We start from the raw sequence: 23,574 nt of genomic DNA, 5'->3' as shown, positions 1-23,574 counted from the left end.
CATCGCTGTGCACCTCCTTCGCCAAGAGGCAGCGGTTCCGTCATGTATGGAGAGCTTTCTCCCGCCGCTGCCCGTCTCTCTTTCTACTTCTTGCTTCTTCTTCACCCCCGTCTCCGTTCCTGTCAAGAAGCCAGAGACGACGGCGAGCGTTCTCAGTCGTGCAAACATCTTGTTTGCGTCCTTTCGTTGATCTTAGATCACCATCACACTCTTTCCAAAGGCCTCGGCCACCTCACAATCGTTGCAAAATTACTCATCACGCATACTCTCTTAATTCCCTAATTCCCGGTACCCGTAGATATGCTCTTCAACAAGTCTTTCCTTGCCATCGCCGCGGCCATCGGTCAGGCCGTCGCTCACTTCTCATCCCAGCCCCAGACCAAGGCTCCTTCGCCCTTCGGCGGTCTCAATCTCTACTGGGGACAGTATGGCGATCCTTCTGACCGGTTATCCAGCTACTGTGACGCCCCTGGGGTTACCTTCGTATCTGTGTCCTTCGTCACCTACTCTCCCAAGAACAGCGGTGGATATCCCGGTACCAACTTCGCTGGCCACTGCGGCGGCGAGGTCTTTTACAAGAACCCAAAGACCGGCGAGGATACCAAGTTGATCACGAACTGCGACTACATCAAGCAGGACATCAAGCACTGCCAGGCCAAGGGCATCAAGGTTCTCCTGGCCATCGGTGGCTGGTGCCCAGCTGAAGGTCCATGCAGCTATGACATCGACAACGACGAACAGGGCCAACAGTTCGCCGAGCTTCTGCACAAGACTTTCGGTCCTCATGACCCGAACTGGACCGGCCCCCGTCCCTTCGATATCAGCACCACCGAGCACGTCTCCGTTGATGGCTTCGACTTTGACCTCGAGTTCAAGTACCGTAGGTTCCGCCCCTTGCCCTTCCTTTTGGGACGCCGACAGACTAACACAACAAAAAGCCGACCAGAAGCCCTGGATCAAGATGGTTGAGACACTCCGCAGCGTTGGCATCTACCACATCTCTGCTGCCCCTCAGTGCCCGACTTCCGACACCTGGTTCCAGCTCAAGGAGCTCATCTACAACGCCCAGTTCGACTCCCTCTTTATCCAGTTCTACAACAATCCCGGATGCCAGGTCTCCGATACCCCCAACTACGATGATTGGGAGACCGTCATCTCGCAGACGTCCAAGAGCAAGGATGCCAAGCTCTTCCTCGGTGTCCTCGCCCACCCTGATGCGGGCTGGAACGGCTATGCCCCTCCCTCCAGGATCAAGGAGCTGATCTGCAACTACAAGAGCAAGCCGCATTTTGGAGGTGTCTCCATCTGGGACGCCACCCGCGGCGTCATGAACCAGGTCAACGACCAGGCCTTCCACGAGGCCATCGCCGATGCTCTCCAGTACGGCTGCGACCCGATCCCCCCCAAGACGTCCACCACCATTGTCTCGACTTCGACATCGACCTCGTCTCTCGCCTCCTCGACCGCCACCTCGTCTGTCGTCGTTTCCACCACATCTTTGAGCGCCACCTCGACTGCCGTAGTTTCCACCACCTCGTCTGTCGTCGTCTCCACATCTTCAGCAAGCTCCAGCTCGGGCTCCGATTCCCTGAGCTCCAGCCACTCCGCGTTTGCGTCGGCCTCGACCACCGCTTCCGCTTCCGCTTCTACCTCTGCTTCCACATCGGCTTCTGCCTCCCATTCCGCGTCCGACTCCGCTTCCGCCAGTGCCTCCGCTACCACCGCGTCGGCATCGGGCCCAGTCTCGGCGTCTGGATCTGCGTCTATCTCTGTGTCTGCCAGTGGCTCAGCCACTGGCTCCGCTGCCGTGTCTGCGCCCGCCTCCGCCTCTGGCTCCGGCTCGGCTACTCACTCCGATACCGTCACTTCGCTGAGCAGCAGTGCCAGCGCGAGCGCCTCCGCAACCAAGTCGGCCACCGCTTCTGACACGTGCGAGGAGGAGGATGAGGACTTCCCCACCACGACTCTGAGCAACTCACACTCTACCACTGCCACTACCACTGCCACTACTACTGCCACTACTACTGCCACTACTACTGCCACCGCCTCTGACACGTGCGAGGAGGAGGATGAGGACTTCCACACCACGACTCTGAGCAACTCGCACTCTGCCAGTGCCACTTCCGCTGCCAGTGCTACTGCCCCTAGTAGCGCTACCAGCTCTCCCAATGTCACCAAGACGGCTTCCGACTCTGCCACCGCCACTGGTAGCGGCTCTGCTACTGGTTCTGCTACCGGCCCTGCTACTGGCTCCCCTACTGGCTCCCCTACTGGCTCCCCTACTGGCTCCGCCACTAGTTCCGTTACCGACTCTGCCACTGGCTCCGCCTCCGTCACAGAGTCTGCCAAGAACACTCTCACTTCCTCCGAGGAGCTGGTAACCAGCACTGTCTACACCACCAAGGTCACCACTGTCACCTCCTGCAAGCCGGAAGTGCCGTGCACGACAGGCCATGTCGTCACCGAGACCATCCCTTGGTACACCACGGTCTGCCCCGCCACAGCAACGACTGCCGCTGCTGTACCCACGACCACTGCTCCCCCTCCCCCTCCCCAGTGGACCACGAGCACTGTCTACACGACCAAGACGTACACAGTCACCTCGTGTGCTCCTGACGTCCCCTACTGCCCCGTTGGCCAGATCACCACCCATGTTGTGCCGGCCTACACCACGGTCTGCCCGTACACCAGCACGATCCCCGGCGCCGGCAGCAAGCCTTCGGGCGATGCTCACACGGCCCCTAAGCCCTCTGGCGATGTGCCTCACCCGCCAAAGCCTACCGACGATGTTCCCAAGCCCCCAGTTAGCCAGGCAGGTGAGAAGCCCTCTGGCGATGTGCCTCACCCACCCAAGCCTACCGGCGAGGTTGCCAAGCCCCCAGCCAGCCATGGCGGCAACAAGCCCTCGGGTGACGCTCCGTCTCCTCCAAAGCCTACCACGGCCCCTGCCGGCCATGGCGAAGAGGAAGATACCACGCCGTTTGTCTACACCACCCTGACTGTCCCTGTCCCGGTCGGCAAGTACAACACGACAATTCCGGGTACAGGTACCAGCTACAAGCCCACCCCCACAGGCGGATTCCCTAGCTATACAACGGCGGCTCCCGTCCCCAGCAAGCCAGTCGAGGCCGGAGCCGGCAAGACGGGTGGCTTCGGTGTCGCAGGACTCGCTGCCGTTGCCGCCGCTCTTCTTTTGCAATGGGGTTGAGAGATGTTGTCCGAGTTATTGGGAGGCCCGACATTTATTTGGTTCGCTACATGGGATGTATAAACGTGACTTGTGTTTTCTGTGTATCTATGCTCTCCAGTCATGGTAAAAATAAGGAGAAGAAGTGGGGGACTCAATCCTCGAAATCTTCATGGCATTGCAAGCGTTGGCCTAACAGTTGCCTAGACTCACGATAGGAATTCGTTCAAGAACATGTAAGGTGTGTAGTCTTCTGGTGTGATTGGAGACTTTTTGATGCATCGAGACACTCGCATGAGAGGAGGTCACGGTTCCGGACTCAGGTTCGGGACGGGCGCATCAAGCATTGAAGTGCCGGTGCGAGCTGATTATGCGGCTGGATAAGCACGCCGGATAGATGTTGGAGGTAACAAACAGCAAGATTAGCTTCGCCGGACGAACAAAGGCGTACTGCTCCCTGCTGCTACGGTGACTCGACGAGGTCGTCGATCGCGACCCGGCCAGTCCCAATGCGGACGGATGACGGCGACGGTTCCGGTTAAACAGCGAACGCCACAGGGACAGGGAGGGCTGGTGTTGCTCTTTCTTCCCATCATGGAGAAATACATAGTACCTCCAAAACACTGTATTTGCATAGCATATCCGAGGTACCCCCTCTTCCTGACCACCCTCTCATCAGCTAGGAAAGGTACGTACCGAAGAAGGAAAAGGGTCGCTATGGTGTATGCCGTGTCCGTGGAACAAAGGAGAATGGAGGAATTTGATTGGTCGAATTTGCTGGGGTCGCGTGGTTTCGTCACTCAAATTCACGACAGGGGGGGGGGTGGGGGACGTCACTTTGCTGGATTTGCTGCAAGGGCCTCGCGAAACTGAAGGGAGGAAGTGAACAGCACTCGTGCGTGTTTAGTTGCCTACCTAGGTACCTACATAGAGAGAACACAACAACATTGCATGACCCCGAGTGTGTGTGTGTTTTGATGAACTGTACAAAAAAAAAGGCAGGGAAGGGCACTCTCTTGGGATCGCCGTCGATGGAACAGGGCTAGGAACGCTTCTCAGGTCAATTTGACGGGCCTATCGAGTAGCATCGATACCTTGGTGTTATGTTTCGAGTCTTCTTTTACTCCAACCTGAGCGGCAGCATAATTATGAGGTGGAGGCAAAGAAGGGCAACAATAACAAATAAGGAGAAGGCGGGAAACAAACGGAACAGGCAGCTGAAAAGGCAACATGGCCAAACCCGTCGCGTGCGTCACTGCCACCACCTTTGTTCGTCCCCTCGCTTTCGTTTCTCGTGCAACTTTGCAGAAACTTGGCAGCAGCAGCAGCAGCGGCAGCAATAACAACGACGATAGCGGCGGCAGCAGTGACAGCACACCCCCACCATCCACCTGTGTATGTACCTAGGTACATTACCTACCTACCTACCTACTTAGGTACCTAGATCGTCTTTCTACCTACGCGGCATCAGTGTCGATGGTCCAGCTCGTCACCCGCACTCATCTCTCTCTTACCCATCGATTGCTCACCAAATCTCCGCCCTTCTTCCTTCTCCCCCCCCGCCTTTGCCTGTTTTCTGGTCGTCGCTGAATGAAGCACGTCTCACAATTCCCCAATCCCGCATCAACGTTCCTCATCAGCTCATCCTTCTCCTTGTCCCCTCTCTCGCTTCCCCCCCCCTCTTCCTCCACCCCATACCTCCCTTGGCCTATCAGCGGGCGCGACAGTCGCCAATATTTCCTGCGAGAGCATAAACCACCCACCTACATACACTACCTTTATCCATCAGTTCCATCCATCCCTTCGACTACCTGCCCACCTGTCCGTTCCTTGTTTACCGATTGCTCCATCCATTTTGCGTTGCCTACACTACCTACCGAGTGGGGATCCAGAAAACGCAATATTAACTCGCACCATCTTTACGAGAAAGTGGGTATCCCACTGCGCTGGCCTGCGTCGAAAGCTTGTTGCCCCATCTGAAGCTTGGCTTCTCTGCTGCTCTGCAACATGTCGGACGCTGGCGAAAGGTACGTCGTGAATTCCCCATCTGCTGGTGCACTTCGCTTGCCGCCCGCCCATTCACCTCTGACCCTCCATCGCCGTCCTCTCGGCCCATTTTCTTGCGAGAGGCCACCTCTGCGGGCATTCCACCCCTCCTGCAGCGACAGTGACAGCAGCTTCTGGAACCTGACCTTGGCAGCAGACAAGCTAACCCTCTCCTGATTCCAGCACCCATAAGCGGTCAAAGTCGGCTGCCGCCCTCTCCCTCCTGCGACGAAATCACTCCCGCGGCGACGAAGATCCTTCCAACTCGGATGACGGGGCGCCGCTGACGTCGCCACCATCTGCAGCCGCATCCCAGACCAACATATCAATGGCTCAGCATCCTACTCGAGGCAACGGAGCCAACAGGCTCTCCATCTCCCCTTCCATGGGCCGAATCCCCTCCCACAACGGCCCACCGTCCGCGACCCCACCCAATATGAGCACCACCAGCGCCGCACTCAGCGAAAAGGGCGCCTCCCTCGAGCAGTCTGTACGCAAGTTTCGCATCGTCGAGGCCCTGCGCAACGGTGACACCGCCTCCATTTCCAAAGCGATACGCGACACCGCCGAGGGCGGCCCGCGCACGAGCATCTCCTCCATCAATACCCTCAGCGGCGGTGGTCTCGACGACACCACCGTCCTCCACCTTGCCATACAATGCGCCGAGTACCAGGTCGTCGAGTACGTCCTATCTGACGGCGCCGGAACCATCGACATCAACGCGAGGGACAAGGACGGCAATACCCCGCTGCACATCGCCGCCATCCAGGGCCGGACCCAGGTCGTCAAACTCCTGCTCGACCAGAAAGACATCAACGACGCCGTTGCCAACTACCAGGCCAAGCTGCCCATCGACGTCGCCCGAAACCCCGAAATCTTCCAGCTGCTACAGCTCTCGCGCTCGCTCTTCGCCGAGAACAAGGTCAGGCAAATCCAGGGCCTGATTGCGCAGAATGACTACAAGGCTCTCGAGAACGTGCTGGAGGAACCCCGCCTCAAGCAGATCCTCGACATCAACAGCACCGAGTTCGCGACCGAGCCCAACACCATCCAGGCTGGCGGCACTCTCCTCCACGAGGCCGCCCGCAAGAAGAACACCCAGCTGATCCAGGTCCTCCTTCTGCACGGAGCCGATCCCTTCCGCCGCGACCGCAAGGGCAAGCTTCCCCAGGACGTCACCAAGGACGACGTCACACGCGCCATGCTGAAGCGATCCCCCGCCGCCGTCGCGGCTCAGAGAGGCATCCAGGAGAAGGCCGTCCTCGGCCAGGCGGCTTCCCAGGGCGCTGGAGCCTCCGCCTCGGGAGACCCCGTTGCTGGACGGGAGGCGCGAGAGATGAAGGGCTACCTGAAGAAGTGGACGAACTACCGTAAGGGGTATCAGCTCCGGTGGTTCGTTCTCGAGGACGGTGTCCTGAGCTACTACAAGCACCAGGACGACGCCGGCTCCGCCTGCCGCGGAGCCATCAACACCCGCATCGCTAAGCTGCACATGAGCGCCGACGAAAAGACAAAGTTCGAGATCATCGGGAAATCCTCGGTCAAGTACACCCTCAAGGCCAACCACGAAGTCGAGGCAAAGCGCTGGTTCTGGGCCCTGAACAACTCGATCCAATGGACAAAGGACCAGGCCAAGGAAGAAGAGCGCCAGAAGGCTCGTGGCGCCGAGCTTCTCAGACAGGCCAAGGCTGAGCAGGCTGGCAAGTCGCCCGAGCTGTCCATCAGCGACGCCTACAGCGAGAGCGCTAGCGTAGCCGACACGAGAAGGAGCAGCGTGCAGGTTCCCAGGTCCATATCGCAAGGCAAGATGTCTGTTCCCAAGAGCGACTTCGCCGGTGCAAGCACTGTCGCTAGCAACGACGACGAGTTCGCGGACGCAGCGACGGACGCCGGTCAATCCAGAGCTACCAGAAACGGCCAACATGCCCCCGACGATGACGACGACGACGACGACTTTGAGGATGTCAGCAGCCGCGAGGAGCCTTCCGTTTCCAAGGACGCATTTAACATTACCGCCCAGTCAGCCAAGTTGCAACTCGACACCATTTCTGCTGTCAATGCTGCGATGCTGGCCGAGGCGTCCAAGAACCCCAACACCATGGTGTCCGACGCCAAGGTTACCCAGGCCCTCACGACTTACGACGCGGCTGTCAGAAGCTTGACGGGACTCGTCGGGGATCTCATGCGCATCTCCAAGGACCGCGACGCCTACTGGCAGTATCGCCTGGACCGCGAGATTGACATGCGTCGCATGTGGGAGGAGAGCATGGCCAAGGTCGCCAAGGAACAGGAGATTCTGGAGGAGCGCGTTGACCAGGCCGAGGCTAAGCGCAAGGCTGCCAAGCGTGCACTTCGCGAGGTCATGAACGAGTCGTCGGCGGCCGCTAGCCAGAGGGCCGACGGGCACGACAAGGTCGACGGTACAAAGACCGTCGAGGCTGCCGTAGGAGCTGACGACGGCCTCGCGACCCGGCCCAAATCGCCCAGCAGGCCCCTGTCGAGGAAGCAGACGGTTCTACATCAGCTCGAGTTGTCGGACTCTGAGTCTGAAGATTCAGATGAGTTCTTCGACGCAGTGGATGCCGGAGAGGTCGAAGTCAGCCAGCTGCCGCAATCCGATGTAGCAGGCACACCGCAAAACGAGAAGAATGAGCAGCAGCTGGTCGTCTCTGGCGATATCGACATCAGCAGTTCCTTCAAGGGTTACGAAAACGGTATTCGAACGCGCCTCAAGATGGATGCCGACGATCGGCCCAAGATATCTCTCTGGGTAAGTCTCTACCATAGCAGTCTTCGCCATCGGTTCACTAACTTGTGCGCAGGGTATTCTCAAGTCCATGATCGGCAAGGACATGACGAAGATGACGCTGCCCGTGTCTTTCAATGAGCCCACGTCGCTTCTGTACCGCGCCGGTGAGGACATGGAATACGTCGAGCTTCTGGACCAAGCTGCTGAGCGGTCCGATTCGATTGAACGTCTTATCTACGTGGCGGCCTTTGCCGCCAGTGAGTACGCGTCAACAATCGGCCGTGTTGCGAAGCCTTTCAACCCCCTGCTCGGAGAGACCTTTGAGTACGTCCGGCCCGACAAGAACTACCGCTTCTTCATCGAGCAGGTCAGCCACCACCCGCCCGTAGGTGCTGCGTGGGCCGAGTCTCCCAAGTGGACGTACTGGGGTGAGTCGGCTGTCAAGTCCAAGTTCTACGGCAAGTCCTTCGACATAAACCCCCTCGGTACCTGGTTCCTGCGGCTTCGACCCACGGCCGGAGGCAAGGAAGACTTTTATACCTGGAAGAAGGTCACGTCCTCCGTCATCGGCATCATCACCGGTAACCCGACGGTGGACAACTACGGCCCTATGGAGGTCAAGAACTGGACGACAGGCGAGGTTTGCCAGGTTGAGTTCCAGCCGCGTGGTTGGAAGGCTTCCAGCGCATACAAGATTTCAGGCAAGGTGCTCGACGCCGACGGCAGGGTGCGGTACAGCATCGGAGGCCGCTGGAACTCGAAGCTGTACGCTCGACTGACACCCGGATACGAGGCGACGGTCGAGGACCCCGGCGATTCGGCGTCGGTCCCCAAGGGCAGCATCACTGACCCCAACAAGGCCTTCCTCATTTGGCAGGCCAACCCCCGCCCGCCCAACATCCCCTTCAACCTCACGCCCTTCGTGCTCACCTTCAACCACATCGACGACAAGCTCAGGCCCTGGCTGCCGCCAACGGACTCACGTCTCCGTCCGGACCAGCGCGCCATGGAAGACGGCGAGTACGACTTTGCGGCCGAGGAGAAGAACCGCTTGGAGGAGGCGCAGCGCGCGCGGAGACGGATGCGCGAGGAGAAGGGTCTCGAGTTCCGGCCGGCGTGGTTCGAGAAGGCGACGTGCGAGATCACGGGCGAATCGTACTGGAAGTTCAACGGCAAGTACTGGCAGCAGAGAGAAAGGGCCGGTCCCGATGGCGACCCACAGCAGGCTTGGGATGGCTTGGAGCCAATCTACGAGGACGTGAAATAGGAGCCTTCCGTCGTCGCTGTGGGCGTCGCGGGAAAGAGTCGAGAGAGCAGTAGTCCCAAGAGCGTTTCGAAGAAGATGGCGCCGGAAGGGAAGCAGTTGCGGCTGTCGGAGGGGCCGAAGGGTATCCGGTGGACTGTTGCTGGGACGAGGTAGTTCCTCCCAGTCCCCGGGAACGGGGTTCAACAGTGCAATATAGATGAGGGTACTGAAATAGGCGTTCGCTCGCTTGCTATGTACAGATACTAATCTTGACGATTTGTGACACTATACCATGGCATTGCTCATGCCCTGCGTCGTCTACCTGCGTCTGTGAGAACGATTGGACGAACTGGCCCATGTGAATTTTTGCCATGCGAGGTTGAACCTTGGGACAACAGGGCTGCAGTAAAGGTAGCATCGCCAATAGTGTCACAAGATTACACATGGCATTGACTTTAAGGATGCATTGAGTGTGCATCAGTGACATGCGAACTTTTGAATGGACGACGGTTGGCGGCAGCGACAACAGCAGGATTCGCCGACCGTAGCGGGAAGGCCCGGGGAAGCTGGGGCGAATACTAGGGGGTTAAGACCGTGGCCGGGTCGTCGTCGTCGTCGTCGTCGTCGTCCCAAAGACTGCAGACTGTGAGCGAGAAAGAAAGCAAGAAAGTATCAGCAAAAAACTATTTAAAAAATGACAAAAATAAAAAACACCCTTTCGATAAGCCGTGTTGTGTCACCTGGTTAACTGACTGCCTGGTGTGTGGAAATGCATTATGTAGGCGGGCAGCTCTGCCTAGGTAAGCCAAAGAAGCTTGTGATATCATCCGCACTCGGGGGGTGTGGTGGAGCCCGCCTCGTGCACCGATCACCGTCGCGTCGGTTGGGCGGCGCACACCGTTCCCGGATGCACCTCGGTGAAGAAGGTTTTTTTTTTTTTTTTTCTCAACGCTCGGTGACATAAAAGCATCCCCACACCTGGACCTCGGCACTTTCCCTGCTCGGACACTGACCAATGAATGGGCGATGTATTTAGGGGGGATCATCCGGCCGCGTCTCAACCAGATTCCCGGGGTCCCAAACCAACGTCGATACATTTTGAAGCTCTCATCCAACTCACTCACCCCTGCCATCTGTCTCGTTTGTCCTCTTCGTCATTCAAGACGTTTAAAAGTACGGATTCTTTCTTCCCCCAGAGCGTCCGAAGTTGAGCATCGCAAAACACGAAGACGCGATTTGTGAAGAATAGATTTTACTGAGCACGGGTATTTGGCCTAATCGTCCCATGACAAGAGACGGCGATTTCACAGGCTACCCTCCATCTGAAGATTAGAAGAAGAAAAGGAACTGAGACCATAGGCAGAAATGGCCAGTGGAAGATCAACAATCATCAGGCCGCCGCCTGATGACCCCAATAAGGCCCCAATTGAAAACGTGTTGGAGGTGACGGAGCTCGGTGTGCTTGGACCGGTGAGTAGTATCCAGCAATTGCGCCTGTAGCAGGTCTTCTCCAAAGACCTGGTCTGTTTCTTCGTGGCCACGCTCACCAACTGGACAATCGTTCCCGCGAAAGAACGCAAACTGACACCTCACCCCCCCCGCAAGGACATCTTCACCAACACGCGCCAGCCCTGGCACCCGCCGGGCGCCCGCGGCATCTTCGGCGGCGCCGTCATCGCCCAGTGCCTGGCCTCGGCGCAGAAGACGGTCCCCAACGACTTCTTCGTCCACTCGTGCCACTGCTACTTCCTCCTCGCGGGGTCCTCCGAGATCCCCATCCTGTTCCACGTCGAGCGGGTGCGCGACGGGCGCTCCTTCGCGACGCGCACGGTGCAGGCCCGCCAGCGGGGGCGGTGCATCTTCACCACCACCGTCTCCTTCGTCAAGGAGGGCAGCGGCGGCGAGAAGCAGGTCCGCCACGCGGCGCCGCTTCCCGAGGGCGTGACGCCGCCCCCGGCCGACTGGAACGACGAGCCCGAGTGGAACCTGCACTCGCCCTTCCAGACGCACCGCATCACCCTGGTCGGCGCCAACGACGAGGGCAAGAGGCTCGACGAGATCAAGAGCCGCAACTGGGTGCGCGCGCGCGGCCGCATCTCGGTCACCGGCGGCCACCAGGCCCACCTGAACGCGCTGGCCTACATGTCGGACAGCTACTTCATCGGCACCGTCGGCCGCATCCACAAGCTGTGGCGCTTCCCCTTCCGGCCCGAGGAGTTCCCCGACCTGCCGCCCGAGCTGCGGGAGCAGGTCGAGCGGCTCAACGAGTTCGAGGGCAACGGCGAGTCGGGCGGCATCGAGTACTGGAAGACGCGGCCGCACCTCGGCATGATGGTCAGCCTCGACCACTCCATCTACTTCCACGAGCCGCGCCGCCTGCGCGCCGACGAGTGGATGTTCACAGAGATGGAGAGCCCCTGGAGCGGCGACGGCCGCGGCGTCGTGCTGCAGAAGATCTTTTCGGCGGACGGGACGCTCTTGGCGACCTGCGTCCAGGAGGTAGGCCCCCCCCCCTCTGGCATGCCTTTCGGGCGATGCCTCGTGGTTTTTGTTGTTGTTGTTGCTGTTCTTGTTCTTGTTTCTTGCTTACTGACTGGGTACAAACAGGGCCTTATCCGACTGAAGCAGGAGGATGACGAGGAAAAGGAGACAAAGTCCAAGTTGTAGTAGGCGGGGGGGTTCACGCGTGGGCGTGTGTAGAGATATGCTTTTGGATTTGACTACACGGACAAATGAGGACGCAGCTAGTGAGTGAGTCCTGGACCTGGGTTTTGTAAATTGTAGAAAAAAACCAAGTCATGAGACTGGTTATAGAAAAGGCTTTGACACGAAGGTCCCAAGGGACTCGCGGCAACCCCTCGCCCTTTTTGGAAAGAAAGATTTGAAGGCCCGCCGGTGTTTGCCTCATACACGAGCATATCAAACCCTTGGAAAGTATGAAAAAGGAAAGAATAGAAGATGCCTCCTTCTCTTCCAACGGCCGCCGAAGCGTCCTCATGTCCTTGCCCATCAGAGCCGCGAAGACTGTCAGAGGTCCTATGTCACTGTCGTTGTTGGCTCCATTGTTCGGCTGCGGTTTTGGGTCTGCTATATTCACAATACCGAGTAGTATTGTATTATAGGAATATAGCCATCCGTTTTGATTAGGGCCAAACAACCAAATGAGTGACTGACTTACAGTGTGGCCATAGATGCTGGATGGTAGGCCTTGCTCATTTGACTTCGTTTCCGAATCTCAGCTTACGTCCCTGGCTTCACCCAAAACTGATTCATGATTCCGTCCCAGAAATCTTCCTTGGCTTGGGTATCTCAGCTCTGATGGACGGAGACCAAAGAAGAAAAAAAGTACATAAAATCACAGCTCATACTGGCTCCAAGCCACGCGGCCTTCATGTCTTCTCGTTATTTGATCAAGTTCAGTCATCAGTTCCAGCATTGCGACTTGTATCCGATTCAAAGAGCTCCAGCAGCTTTGTTCTGGCCTATAAAACATGATGCACAATCTCGCCTCATCCGAAACCCCACCTGGCAGTGAGTGGCTGTTCACAATATGGCAGAGACGCGCCGCGGCTGGCGTTGAATGCCACGAAGCACGCTGCCAGTTGGTAAAGTCATCTATTCGGGCGGGCTTGGGGCCAGTGAAAAGAGGCTTCTGGTAGACCGAGGAAGCCCAAAGATGAATACATAAGTAATGATCGTGGTCAGTGTCTTGGCTGGCAACAGCGTGAAGTTTCTCCCCGGGCCATCTGCTTGGTCGCCAAGGATTATTGCTGTGAGAATGGTCAATGAAGCGGGAGAAGCCCACGGCGGCCATTGGTGACTCTCTCCTTTTCTTTATTTGTATTTGTGAAGCGACTGCTGGGTCTGGGCTTCACCTTGACCCTGGCCGGCGATGAGCGTCTCCCACAACCTCTCATTTGTTGTCACCATTCACTTCGGTCCCTCCTTCGGATTTCTTTTCCAAGATCCCTTTCGTCACAAGTCTTCAGTGTCTCTCCTCACTTGATAAGCCAAACGAGATTTGTTGGTTACGAGATGCGCAATATGAAGACGAGCCTTCCGGAGATGGACTGCCAACGACACGCATAAAAGAGCGAGAACGTCTCAACATGGACACCGAGTTGCCGTCCATCTTCTTATACTGGTCCAAAGAGACGCTCCCAGCCATCGCCAAGACACCGAACACGGACATCACAATTGATCACCTTCAAACTCCCTCGCCTACTAGAGGGCCCTCGTCGCTGCCCCCAACCGGCGCGGTCCGCCGTATCCCGGAGGGAGGGTACTGGGGGGGGGGGGGGGGGGGGGGGTAGCGCCGGGATGCCAACTCGGAAAGAAAACAGAGACATGATCTTCGAGAGATCTTGGACTCCACTCAAGAGATCGTCGCAGCAGTACGTTTTAGAGGCAAACGTTAAACCGCAAGACATCAGAATCTCATGTCCTGCACCAACGATATCAGACTAGTGGCCATTGACCCCTGAGAAACCCGACAAAGTAGCAAGCCGTAGTTGATGACGTGCCTCGTTCATCAGAGGGAGACGACTCAAGTGGCCCATATGCTGGGACTTAAATTGCCTTGTAGTACAATCAGACCCCCCGCAGACCGTTGGAGGGGGAATAAGGCGCTATCACAGCGCACAAACATCGAAGACTCAACGTACCTCGGTTTAACTTACTTACAATCTTGCACGACCTCAGCCTGGGCTCGGAAGCAGGCACCCGTAGCTCAACGGCAGCCGACCAAGAAACGCTAAGGACCTCACATCACCTCATGGGACACAGCCCTGCAGCCTCCTGTCGAGCACACCAGCCACGTGCTTGGGCGTCCCTCCCTATCCATCGCGACAGTGACCATGAACCGGAGAGATATGGGTATCCGAAACAACGTCTTGCCGGCTACCTGCATTCGGCCAAGGAGAAGTACCGTTAGCGGCCGAATCGGAGACTCGAGCCCCTTCCAAGCTCACAGCGGCCCCGTGTAGATACAACACAACCGGGCGAAAAGACCAGACAGCTTGGACTCCCCGGAGCAGTGTTCGACCGTGATGGTCTGGCTGCTGCTTCCAGCCGTTGGACGTGCGGCGACAAAGGAGGGCCAAATGACGCGACCGATGCGTGGATTGTAAATGGCCTCAGTCCTGCAGGCAGATCACGTACGGCGATTCGGTCCTGGCAATGTTAGTGGATGTGGGAGATGTCCGTCGACGAGCCAAGCGGCTCTTGCCCCCCTTGAGACCTGGTCTGGATTGGATCGGAGCCGCAGCCCCAGGAGATTGGAGGTCACCCGCAGCTTATCCGTACCATCAGCCGGCAAGGCACAGGCTATACCGGCGAAGCGAGGTCAAGCAATACTGCCCCAACAATCAACGAGGGCCAATGGAGTCGAGATCGCAACGATCCGGATCAACACCCACTCGGGGGAAGCTGCGGCATGGCCATCGTTGCGGGGGGAGGGGGGGGGGCCGCTTCCATGGTACCTTTACGCTCATTCGAGCACGCCCCAGCAGTTGAATGAGAGTGGGTTCAACAATAGGACGGGATTGACAGTCGTCGGTTAGGCATCGTTTGAGTTTGGCCCCAGACTTGGTTCCTCGCGTACGCCGGCACGGCGCTCGCCAACCCGAGGCAAGGTACCACCAACCCGGAGAGTTTGCGCCGTTCCTGAATTTGGGGAGGGTCTAGACCACCGCCTTGGGAACCTCAAATCGACGACATCAACTCAGTTCGTCCCAAGCTCGACGCTCTCGTGCAACGTCTTCGGTCCTACCCCAGCAGGACCTGCACGGCATTGGACAAGTTGGCCCCTCCCCCAACGTCTTTGAGGGCTGGAAAGCAGGTCACCATAGGTTCCATGAGCCGATACCGTCATCAACTCTCGAGGATCCAGCGAACCCGGCATGCGGGCCACAGAGCATAGCCACCGGCTGTTACTAAACAAGCCGTAAAGTACGAAGTACGCCCGCCTCTAGCCAGGGAAGCGGGAGCGGGGATGTCATGGGCCATAACGTGGCTAGTAGGGCGGTTCCACACACGGAACGGACGACGGTTTTTTTCTTGTGCAATTTGCTGATCCTCAATGAAGATCCCCCCCCTTCTTTGCGTCCAGCGGAACAGGAGTATTGTGCGCCACCCCTAGGTCGGGTAAGCCTTGTCTGCTGCAAGCCGTTTCTATTATCGGTCCGTAAGGGTTGTCGGCAGTTGGTTGATTCGCCGCCAGGCACAGTTGAATATCAAATGGAGTCGCGCGGATGATGATCTCAGCAAAGTCGCGACAGGCGCCCTCGGGGTATATTGAAACCGCGGCGAATGCTTTGCGGGTATGGCCAAGGGGGAAATGTCACAGTCAAGGAACGCGGGCGTGTTATCCCCTTTCCCTGGCCAGCTGCGGAGGGACATCGAACTGAGACATTGGCCACTCTTTACCGCATCCTACTCGAATGTCAAATTACATGGTCGGGCTAGTGGGAGACAGCGCCGGCCCGCGATGCAGGGCTCGTGAGGTGTACCTAGGCAGTGTGTTCCGGTCGAGGTGAGCGGTGACAGATCAGTCGCGCCCAACTATTGACAAGGGGTTGGTGATCGAGGCGATAGGTGGCTAACAGCCGTGGCTCAGCGTTCTCATCTCTAAGCTTAATAACCGAGAGACATGTTCGACCAGCTACACAGCCGATCCAGAACCGTCGTGCAGACAGTCCCGCTGAGAGGACCGGGGGTGCGGTGCACACACCAAGACACCAAGATACCCGCACACTCGTATTCATGAACATAACATGTACGTACAGGATACCTGCCAACGGCTCACTGCGGACGATGCCGATCATCAGACCACCCCAGGCAGTGCCTCGCCGTTGCAGTTTTCCTGCGAACTGGAAAGCGGCCCTTGCACTAAAGCAGCCCAACACCCGGTGTTGGCGGCTTTATGATAACGGCTTTCCGGTTGCGCAGGACGCGTAAGTAAGAGGACCTGTCCTGGGCAGCCAGTTCGTGGCGTCGTCTCCGAAGAAGCCGGCCGGGGGGTCTTATTTTTATTTTTTGCCTTGAAAAAAGAAAATAAAAGAAGAGAAAGAAGAAAAAAAAACTTTAAGAGAAGACCAGGGCATGCTGCCCTCCAGAGGATAGGTACTTTAAGCAGGACGTTCATTGTCCGCAGACAGGTTACATTTACTGCGTCACTCAGCGCGCCCTGGTCAGCTTTCTGGTATGGTTGAATCAGGGGGGTCCCCGGCTCTCACGAAAACGAGGATCGCGTCCCGTTGGGAGCGGGTTTTCCTTCGGGACAGGTGGGGGGGGGGGGGGGGGGGAGGACAACGTTGCTCGTTTCTGAAGTCTTGCAGCGGGTAACTCTGTTGTAGCCGGAAGCTGAGAAAATGGGAATTTGAGACAAGCTGCATGCAGAGAGACAATTAATTCCACGAGGGACCAAGTCAGGCTGAAAATAAAAAATAAACAATGGCCTTGATTAGCTAATACCTTGGGAGGGAGCAGCAAGCAGCTGGGGGCTTTGGCCCTGAATCTTCACTTGTCGAGCGGCCGTCCATCACTGCTAGTGTCTTCTCCTACTGAGTCAAGAAGGTGAGAGGTGGCACAGACGATGATTTGATCGATGGCGGTATGACGGTTTTCTGATGGCAAGAACAGCCCACCTCTCCCGGACAGCTGGACCATTGCTGGAAGGACCGCGGACAGCTTGCCTAGCCTGGCCAGGTGCCCGTGGGGGAGTGGCCGCTGCCAGAAGCAGGCCAGGGGCCCGAGGAGACACGTCCAGGGGCATATCAAGTCATGTCTAAGTTTGGTGCTAAGGCGAGTCGGCTGCAGGGATGCGCGGCACACCTTTTCAAGCACCGCACTGCGACTTGGCATCTTGGATGGTCTTTTGCTAATTTCCCTTCCAAGGTTGAGATGCAGCAGCACATAACACCCGAATCCTGTTGTTTCTGCTTTGGGCCGTCGATGCCTGCATGCCAGCGCCTTCTCCTATCCGAGGTGTGACCTTTGCGTGTGCTTGCAATCATTGCCATCTCTTGCCTGACCTTGGCACAATGCATAATGCGCTTTCACACGCTCTAAGCCTCCAAAAAACCGAGATACGTAGCCAAGGAAGCTTTGTTCATCTTTCATCTTCCTTCTCGCAACCCTGCGCGGCCGGACATCCCAGGTACTCCGATGGCTACGCCTTAAGACACACCAAACGGGGCGATCCATGTCGTATTTACAGGGGCTTCGGTCGGCGTTTCGTTCTTTGGGGGACCTTCTTTGATCTTGCCAACAGCTTTTGCATGAGGTGCTACGGTCTTTGGGCAAATATCCGACAGATAGCCATAGATACGCGTGTCGCAGCGGTTTGTGGACAAGCCTCATTCCTGGGAGCGCTCGGTTCCCGCTGCGCCTCCATTTTTGTGAGTCTGCATCGTTGTGTTGTCATTTGTGGTCGAGGCGGCGCATAGATAACAGAACGGCGGAACTGCAACGAAGTCCCTATGTTATAATTACAGCAGCGTGACTTGTCGACCGACCTGTACCGTGTACCAAAGTCCAGTGGCATCGCACGCCTTGGAGGCTTGGACTTAGACATGGCGCCTATGGAAACCTCGGCAGTAGGGGGCCATGGCGCTTACGGATGGCTGACGACAGTGGTGTTTGGTGTTGTCTGGCGTACACGTCACGTTTGAGGATTAAAACCGTCGATACCTAGTTATAGCTAAGTGTGGAAAGAGCCAGGTGATGTCGCTTGGGGTGCCGATATGTGCGTCACTTTTGACTTGCGAGGGGTGGATACTGGTCCTACTATGTAAGCACAGCGGGTATTGGGGATGAAAGATCGAAGATCTAACAAAGCTGATGTGGCCAGCTTCTGGGCTCGAGCAGGATGCAAATCTGCCAAGCGATCTCTCGTCTGAGAAGACAGCGTCGTATGGTTGGTTGAAGTGGGAGAGTTAGACGGGACTCCTCTCCAACGTTGTATCCGGGCGACGACATATTCTCCGAGGACAGCAGCAAAAGAGGATCGCGATGTTCAGAGCGGAGAGGAAAGCAAGCGGAATGCAAATTGCCAATAGTTGATGTCAGATATTGACCAAAGACGATAATTGCGCCGTGGTGTGCTCGCTACAGCGCGGGCATTTGACCCGACGATGGAGCATGTCAACGTCTCATCAGCACCCGTAGCGCCGTGTCTGTGTCCGCCGACGGAGGTGAAAGTTGTCCAGCCATCCGAGTCTAGGGGTGTTCACCTTGTTTGTTCATTCAGTGGGCAGGCTTAGCAGTTGATTTAATCCATGCAAGGAATGGGATGCTGGCATCAGGCACAGCTAAGCAGGATGGGGAATTGGAGTTTGGCCATGTGGATTCTGCTCCACTGGCCTGCTAGGGTAGCAAGCAAGGCGGGTGTCTGTAGCTTTTCTTGGCTGGCGCCGGCCATCGTCCCATGCTAGAAGAAGAAAATCATGGCAGAGCCGATGAGAGTGGAACGAAAGGCATCCATCTTGTGGGAAACAAGTCCGAGGCAAGCGTGTTGGATTGAAGACGGGGGCCCTGGAAGCGTAGAGAACGATCGGGCGGGTTTGTGCCCTCCGCGCGCGGCCCCGAATGGAAGGAGTACCGGTTACATAGCAGCACTACCCATGTAATCACAATTTCGCGTCTACTATGTATATCCATCCATACGATGGGTGGAACGGAAGAATGGCCGGAATATTTCCTCCTGCGTTCCCGCTGGCTGGTAGGTTGGCGATTGACAGTTGTCGCTGGTGGAGAGGGACGTACCTACGCTGACTGGGTGGGTGGGGGTTGTGTAGGTAGACTCGGAGCCCGACCAAGCCGGCCAATGACTGGCATGCGAATGATGAGTGTATGAGCATCGGGAGGGCTTCGGATGGAATTCCATGTAAACTAAGAAAAGCTTGGGAACGCGGTGGTGAACGTTGGATGCCACACCGTTTGGTCGCAGGGAGATGAGGTGATGGGAGAACGGACGACCTGGGACAAACGAGTGTGGGTAAATCCCTCGGTCTGTTTCAATGTCCTTGAGTAGGGTGCCTGCTTGCCATGTGCCTAATCCAGTGCTGAGGCACGCTGCAACACCCAACATCCGCGACAGATAGTCGTGATTGCCCGTGAACACTGAGCAGTAAGTCACCAACGTCGCCAGAGTCACCGGTGGTTCGGACGGAAAGAGCCCTGCTTCCTGTTCGTTGGAAGCTTTCTCCCTTCCCCAAAGCAGCCGAGAGATCTGAATTGAATGCCTTCCCAGTTCGTCCGTTTTCTGAAGCACCTCAGGTTCATTACCGGTAATCCAAAGGTTACCTTTCTGCTGTTTGGGCAGGTACGTACCTACCTCTACCTAGGTACGGTAGATAGGTATGAGGTACGGAGTACCTTGGCCCAAGATAGGCAGGCAGCCACGTTTTCGATGCACCTTCCCTTCTGCGAGGGTATCTCCTTTTTCTACGCCTTGTAGATAGAGGCAGCAAGTGGAGGGGCAGGTGCGCTTTCCCCGCGAGCTGTTTGGCCTCGATTGGCAATCATCTATCTCAACCATGTCTTTTGCTTCTGCCGTCTTCCATCTTGACCATCCTTCTGATCATTTCTCCTCTTCTCGCACTCACTCTCCCCTCCTTGAAACCCTGACATGCATGCTATGCTGACTTACGACTCCTGACGCGCCATCGCTCTGTTGACCCCGCGGCCGCGATGACACAAACCTACACAAATCGCACGACGGTTGACCGTCGTGTATGTAGGCACTGTTCCAATGGCTGGCTGTTCTATGCCGAGTCAGAGCCACTTCGGTCCGCCAGTCTTGTTAACGGTCCCGTCCCTACGAGTTGACCACCCGTCCCTGCCGTTTGTCGATTCGCAGCGACACTGGCACTGGCGGCACTCTGGTATGCGAGGCAAAAGTGTCTGGGTTGCCGGTACGTACCGGCGTCTTCCTTTTCCCGCTGTCTCCGGAACTTGTATAGAGATCATCAGTCTGACAAGTCTGCATGGATACGGGGTGCTCTACATAGTTGGGCGACCCCTCTCTAGTTGGTGTACAAGTACACCCCCTCGACCAGCATCCCTTTCTCACTACTACCTAAGAATCCAACCAGATGGTTACGGGCTCGCGGCTCCACGCTAGACAGGACTCAGCCACAGCAATCGACGACGACATTAAAATTGACGTGTGTGTCCCACAACGGAATACGGCTTCTTTTCAACCCCTGAACGCTCCATATACTGTGACAAGCACACTACTATGCAAGGCTCGGAGGCGGTGTCCTGCGGGCAACCATTGGCCAGTAGGATGGGATGGATCAACAGGTTCCATTGTCGTCTGAGAAGAGTTGTAGGCTGTTTTTTTTTTTTTTTCTTTCTTTTTTTGGTAGACACAAACCAGCCGTTGTACGGGATTCAAAGTTGGCCCCGCCGTTGAGGAAAACGCGAGACATGGGAAATCGCCGTTCGGGAGCGACGTTATCTCGGAGGTTGGTGTTCGTGTTGTTCTTCTTGCTCGGACCTCCGGGACAAAGGCTGAGAGATCATCACCCATTCGGAGGAGGGAGTTATTGACGCTATGCTGCGACGTGGGTGACAACACACAACATGAGGCGGCATAACGACGCTTGCCAGGTGGGCAGGCATGCCCGCCCTATTATGTACTCTCGGAGGTCGAGCTAGGGATACTACGCGGAGACTGCCGACGCTGAGAGCTGTGTACCCGCGTTTCAAGGCATGGGACGCATGCTTCTTTAAGTCCTCCTTGCGTTGGCTGAGTTAGCTGCAGCAGTCCGGGGGGTCGCCGCTGTACCCTATGTCGTCCCTAAATCAGTTTACGGAGCACAGCAGCGTTGGGCTTTGGCTTTACCTTTTTTTTTTTCCTTCTTTTTCTTTCTTCAAAGGGGTGGGGACACCATCTTCCGACTCGTCCGCCTTTTTTGCCCGGCTCTTGCGCTGCACCTGCATTGCATCACGTCCAAAAGACGCCCTGAAGCGAGCGCATTGGCGTTTTCCTGTGCCCGCCAGGCTTGTTCCTCGCAATCATGGATGCGTGGCAGAAATGGCAATGGCCAAACCTGCAATCGCGTCCATTTCAATCCACACCGCTGGCTATCGATGTAGACTACCTATCGGTGTCCTCCTTTTTGACAGCGTCTCTCTCCTCGTCAGCTTTCCTTCCTTTTCCGTTGCCTAATTAGCATGTAAATTCCCACTATGTCGACATTCGGCCCGTAAGGCATCGCTAAAGGAGCGGGGGGTGTGCAATTCCTTATTGCCCGATGCAAAAACTCATCTGCCTTTTTCCCAATTCCATGCAGCCCAGTCCGGATAATAGCTAGACAAGGACGTAGCCGATCCGTCAGCACTTCAAACCCCGGCCCAAAGTGGAGGACGATCCCGCACACGCTACGCCAGTGGTGTTGGTCCCACGCGCTTGCAATGTCTGTCCAAGGCACTAGCAAATCGCTCGAGGGGCCAGGCAGGACGCACTACCTAAGCATGTGCAAGTGCAAACACAGTAGCTCACTTATCTTGGGCGCTTGCTTGTTCAGGAAATGTTGGACAGGGAAGGGGTCCTTATGAATGTAGTACGGTAGGTAGGTAGAATGGCGAGAGAGTTCGAGAGTTATGGGTACATAAAAGGGCTCCCCTGGCGAAGGGTAGGGTTGAGTTGAGTATCTACCTATAGGTCGGATATTCGTACCTGCCAGAAAACAAAAAGGGACCCACAAAACCAGCACCGTTTGTGTACCTCTGTACCGTACGGAAGTGAGAAGAAGTACTATGTACATTGCATCTTCTGGTAGTGCTATGGATGCAATAGGTAATTCGTGTGTATTATCGACACTCCCTAGGCAGGAGAAAAATGAAGACAGTTCGGTCTAAGCAAACAATTTCTTTCTTCCTTTTTCTTCTCCCTCCATTGCCCGTTGAACAACACAGCATGACTACGCCGGCCGACAGATGAATAGGGGTTGCCAACAGGCGGCGGCGGCGGCGGCGGCGGCAGCAACAGCAGCAGCAGAGGGAGTGCCTGTCAGTTGGCAACAGGCAACAATAATAACCGGCATTCGAGGAAGTAAATGTGATTTTAATCCAATCAATCCAAATCACGGGCAAACCCACTTTGGGCCCGATTGCCTTGCCATCCCATCCCACCCCATCGTATCGCCAGTATCCGTACGGGATACAGCATCTCATCCCATCCATCCCCTCCCATCTCCCAACGCTCCTCTCTGTCACTCCCTCTCCCGCGCTGCTGTCCACCCCAGTGTATGTGTCTAATTGCCCGTTCCATCCCATTCAACCCGTCGTGATCCATCCCTCCTCACGGAACACCTAAACAGCTAGAGGCGAGCCTTTTGCTCTCCATGTGTTCCATTCTATTTGGGTGCCGGCTGTCTCAGGGACTTTTTGTGAGGTCCTCCCCCTTTGCTGGCGCCTATCTGTGTACACTAAGTACCTTGGGTTGCTAGTGTACATTCGCGCTCCACGCCCGCCATCCGTCCATCACCCCTGTCTGTCCCTTCCTTTCCTTTCCAAGCTCTCCTGCCTTCTGCAGCCGCCGCCCACCACCCCGTTCCCCAAATTCACCACAGCACACGGCCATTGTTGGATACGGTACATGCTCCGGCTGTTACTGCGTCGTTCTATCTACTCTTCTCCCCCCGTCCGTCCCATCTCATCCCAACTGTCTCCGTCTCGTATCCTTCCTTCCCTTTTTCTTACCCTCATCCTGTTGCCTAATCAATACCTTGCATCTTACCTGCCTGCGGACTTGGACCAGCTGGCAACCGCAGAGGAGTCAAGTCAAACACACCACACCTCTCTCTCTCTCTCTCTCTCTCTCTCTCTCTCTCTCTCTCTCTCTCTCTCTCTCTCTCTCTCTCTCTCTCTCTCTCTCTCTCTCTCTCTCTCTCTCTCTCTCACCACACCACACGCCTCCTCTCCGCACACCATACCACATCGTACTGCCTGAGGTACCGGATCTGCTACCGGTACTTGGTACCTACCTACCTTGACCCTACCTTGCCTACTTTTAGATGCCTCCTCCAGCCATTGCCGCTCCCCACCACTTTGGCTTACTATCTATCCCTCTATCATCCGCCTCCCTTTACCCTCTTCCCCCGATCTCTTTTGTTTTTCCCACGAGCGAAACTGTGTTTGTCCTACAGAACATCAGACAACACATCCCAACCTGTCTCCTTTTTTTTCTTGTAATCCTAAAACTCGTCATCTCGTTTGACGATCACGCCCTCTCTCACACCCCCCCATTGCTGTTCACCGAGGACGACCGGCCTGCGAAACACATCACCTTGGTCAGCCAATCCATTCGTTACATAGACTGAACCTGATTGCGAA

General features: G+C 56.4%; 3 protein-coding genes across 3 annotated transcripts; all 3 read left to right on the top strand.

The window, feature by feature from the left end:
- Positions 1–300: 300 nt before the first annotated feature.
- On the top strand, positions 301–3,208 carry LY79DRAFT_525108 (glycoside hydrolase superfamily; the record flags this gene model as incomplete). Its single annotated transcript, XM_060555695.1, has 4 exons — positions 301–880; positions 939–1,543; positions 2,372–2,919; positions 3,088–3,208. 4 exons carry the CDS (start codon positions 301–303, stop codon positions 3,206–3,208), a joined length of 1,854 nt encoding a protein of 617 aa, XP_060409413.1.
- Positions 3,209–5,194: 1,986 nt separating this feature from the next.
- Positions 5,195–9,249, top strand: LY79DRAFT_673383 (oxysterol-binding protein; the record flags this gene model as incomplete). The annotated part of the gene is made up of 3 exons (XM_060564167.1): positions 5,195–5,214; positions 5,417–8,003; positions 8,056–9,249. The coding sequence occupies 3 exons, from the start codon at positions 5,195–5,197 to the stop codon at positions 9,247–9,249; spliced, it is 3,801 nt and encodes a 1,266-aa protein (XP_060409412.1).
- A 930-nt stretch (positions 9,250–10,179) lies between these two features.
- Positions 10,180–12,332, top strand: LY79DRAFT_567762 (acyl-CoA thioesterase II). The gene is made up of 3 exons (XM_060558918.1): positions 10,180–10,698; positions 10,834–11,727; positions 11,836–12,332. The coding sequence occupies exons 1-3, from the start codon at positions 10,594–10,596 to the stop codon at positions 11,893–11,895; spliced, it is 1,059 nt and encodes a 352-aa protein (XP_060409411.1). The 5' UTR covers positions 10,180–10,593; the 3' UTR covers positions 11,896–12,332.
- The last annotated feature ends 11,242 nt before the right edge of the window (positions 12,333–23,574 follow it).

This window comes from Colletotrichum navitas (assembly GCF_030913465.1).
Source record: "Colletotrichum navitas strain CBS 125086 chromosome Unknown LY79scaffold_85, whole genome shotgun sequence".
In the NCBI taxonomy this organism is placed as follows: domain Eukaryota; kingdom Fungi; phylum Ascomycota; class Sordariomycetes; order Glomerellales; family Glomerellaceae; genus Colletotrichum; species Colletotrichum navitas.
This window is presented reverse-complemented; position numbering and strand designations above follow the sequence as displayed.

Coding starts and splice junctions, on each gene's coding strand:
- LY79DRAFT_567762 (XM_060558918.1), top strand. CDS start 10,594: ATGGCCAGTGGAAGATCAACAATCATCAGGCCGCCGCCTGATGACCCC. Junction 10,699..10,833: donor AGCTCGGTGTGCTTGGACCG/GTGAGTAGTATC, acceptor CCCCCCCGCAAG/GACATCTTCACCAACACGCG. Junction 11,728..11,835: donor TGGCGACCTGCGTCCAGGAG/GTAGGCCCCCCC, acceptor GGGTACAAACAG/GGCCTTATCCGACTGAAGCA.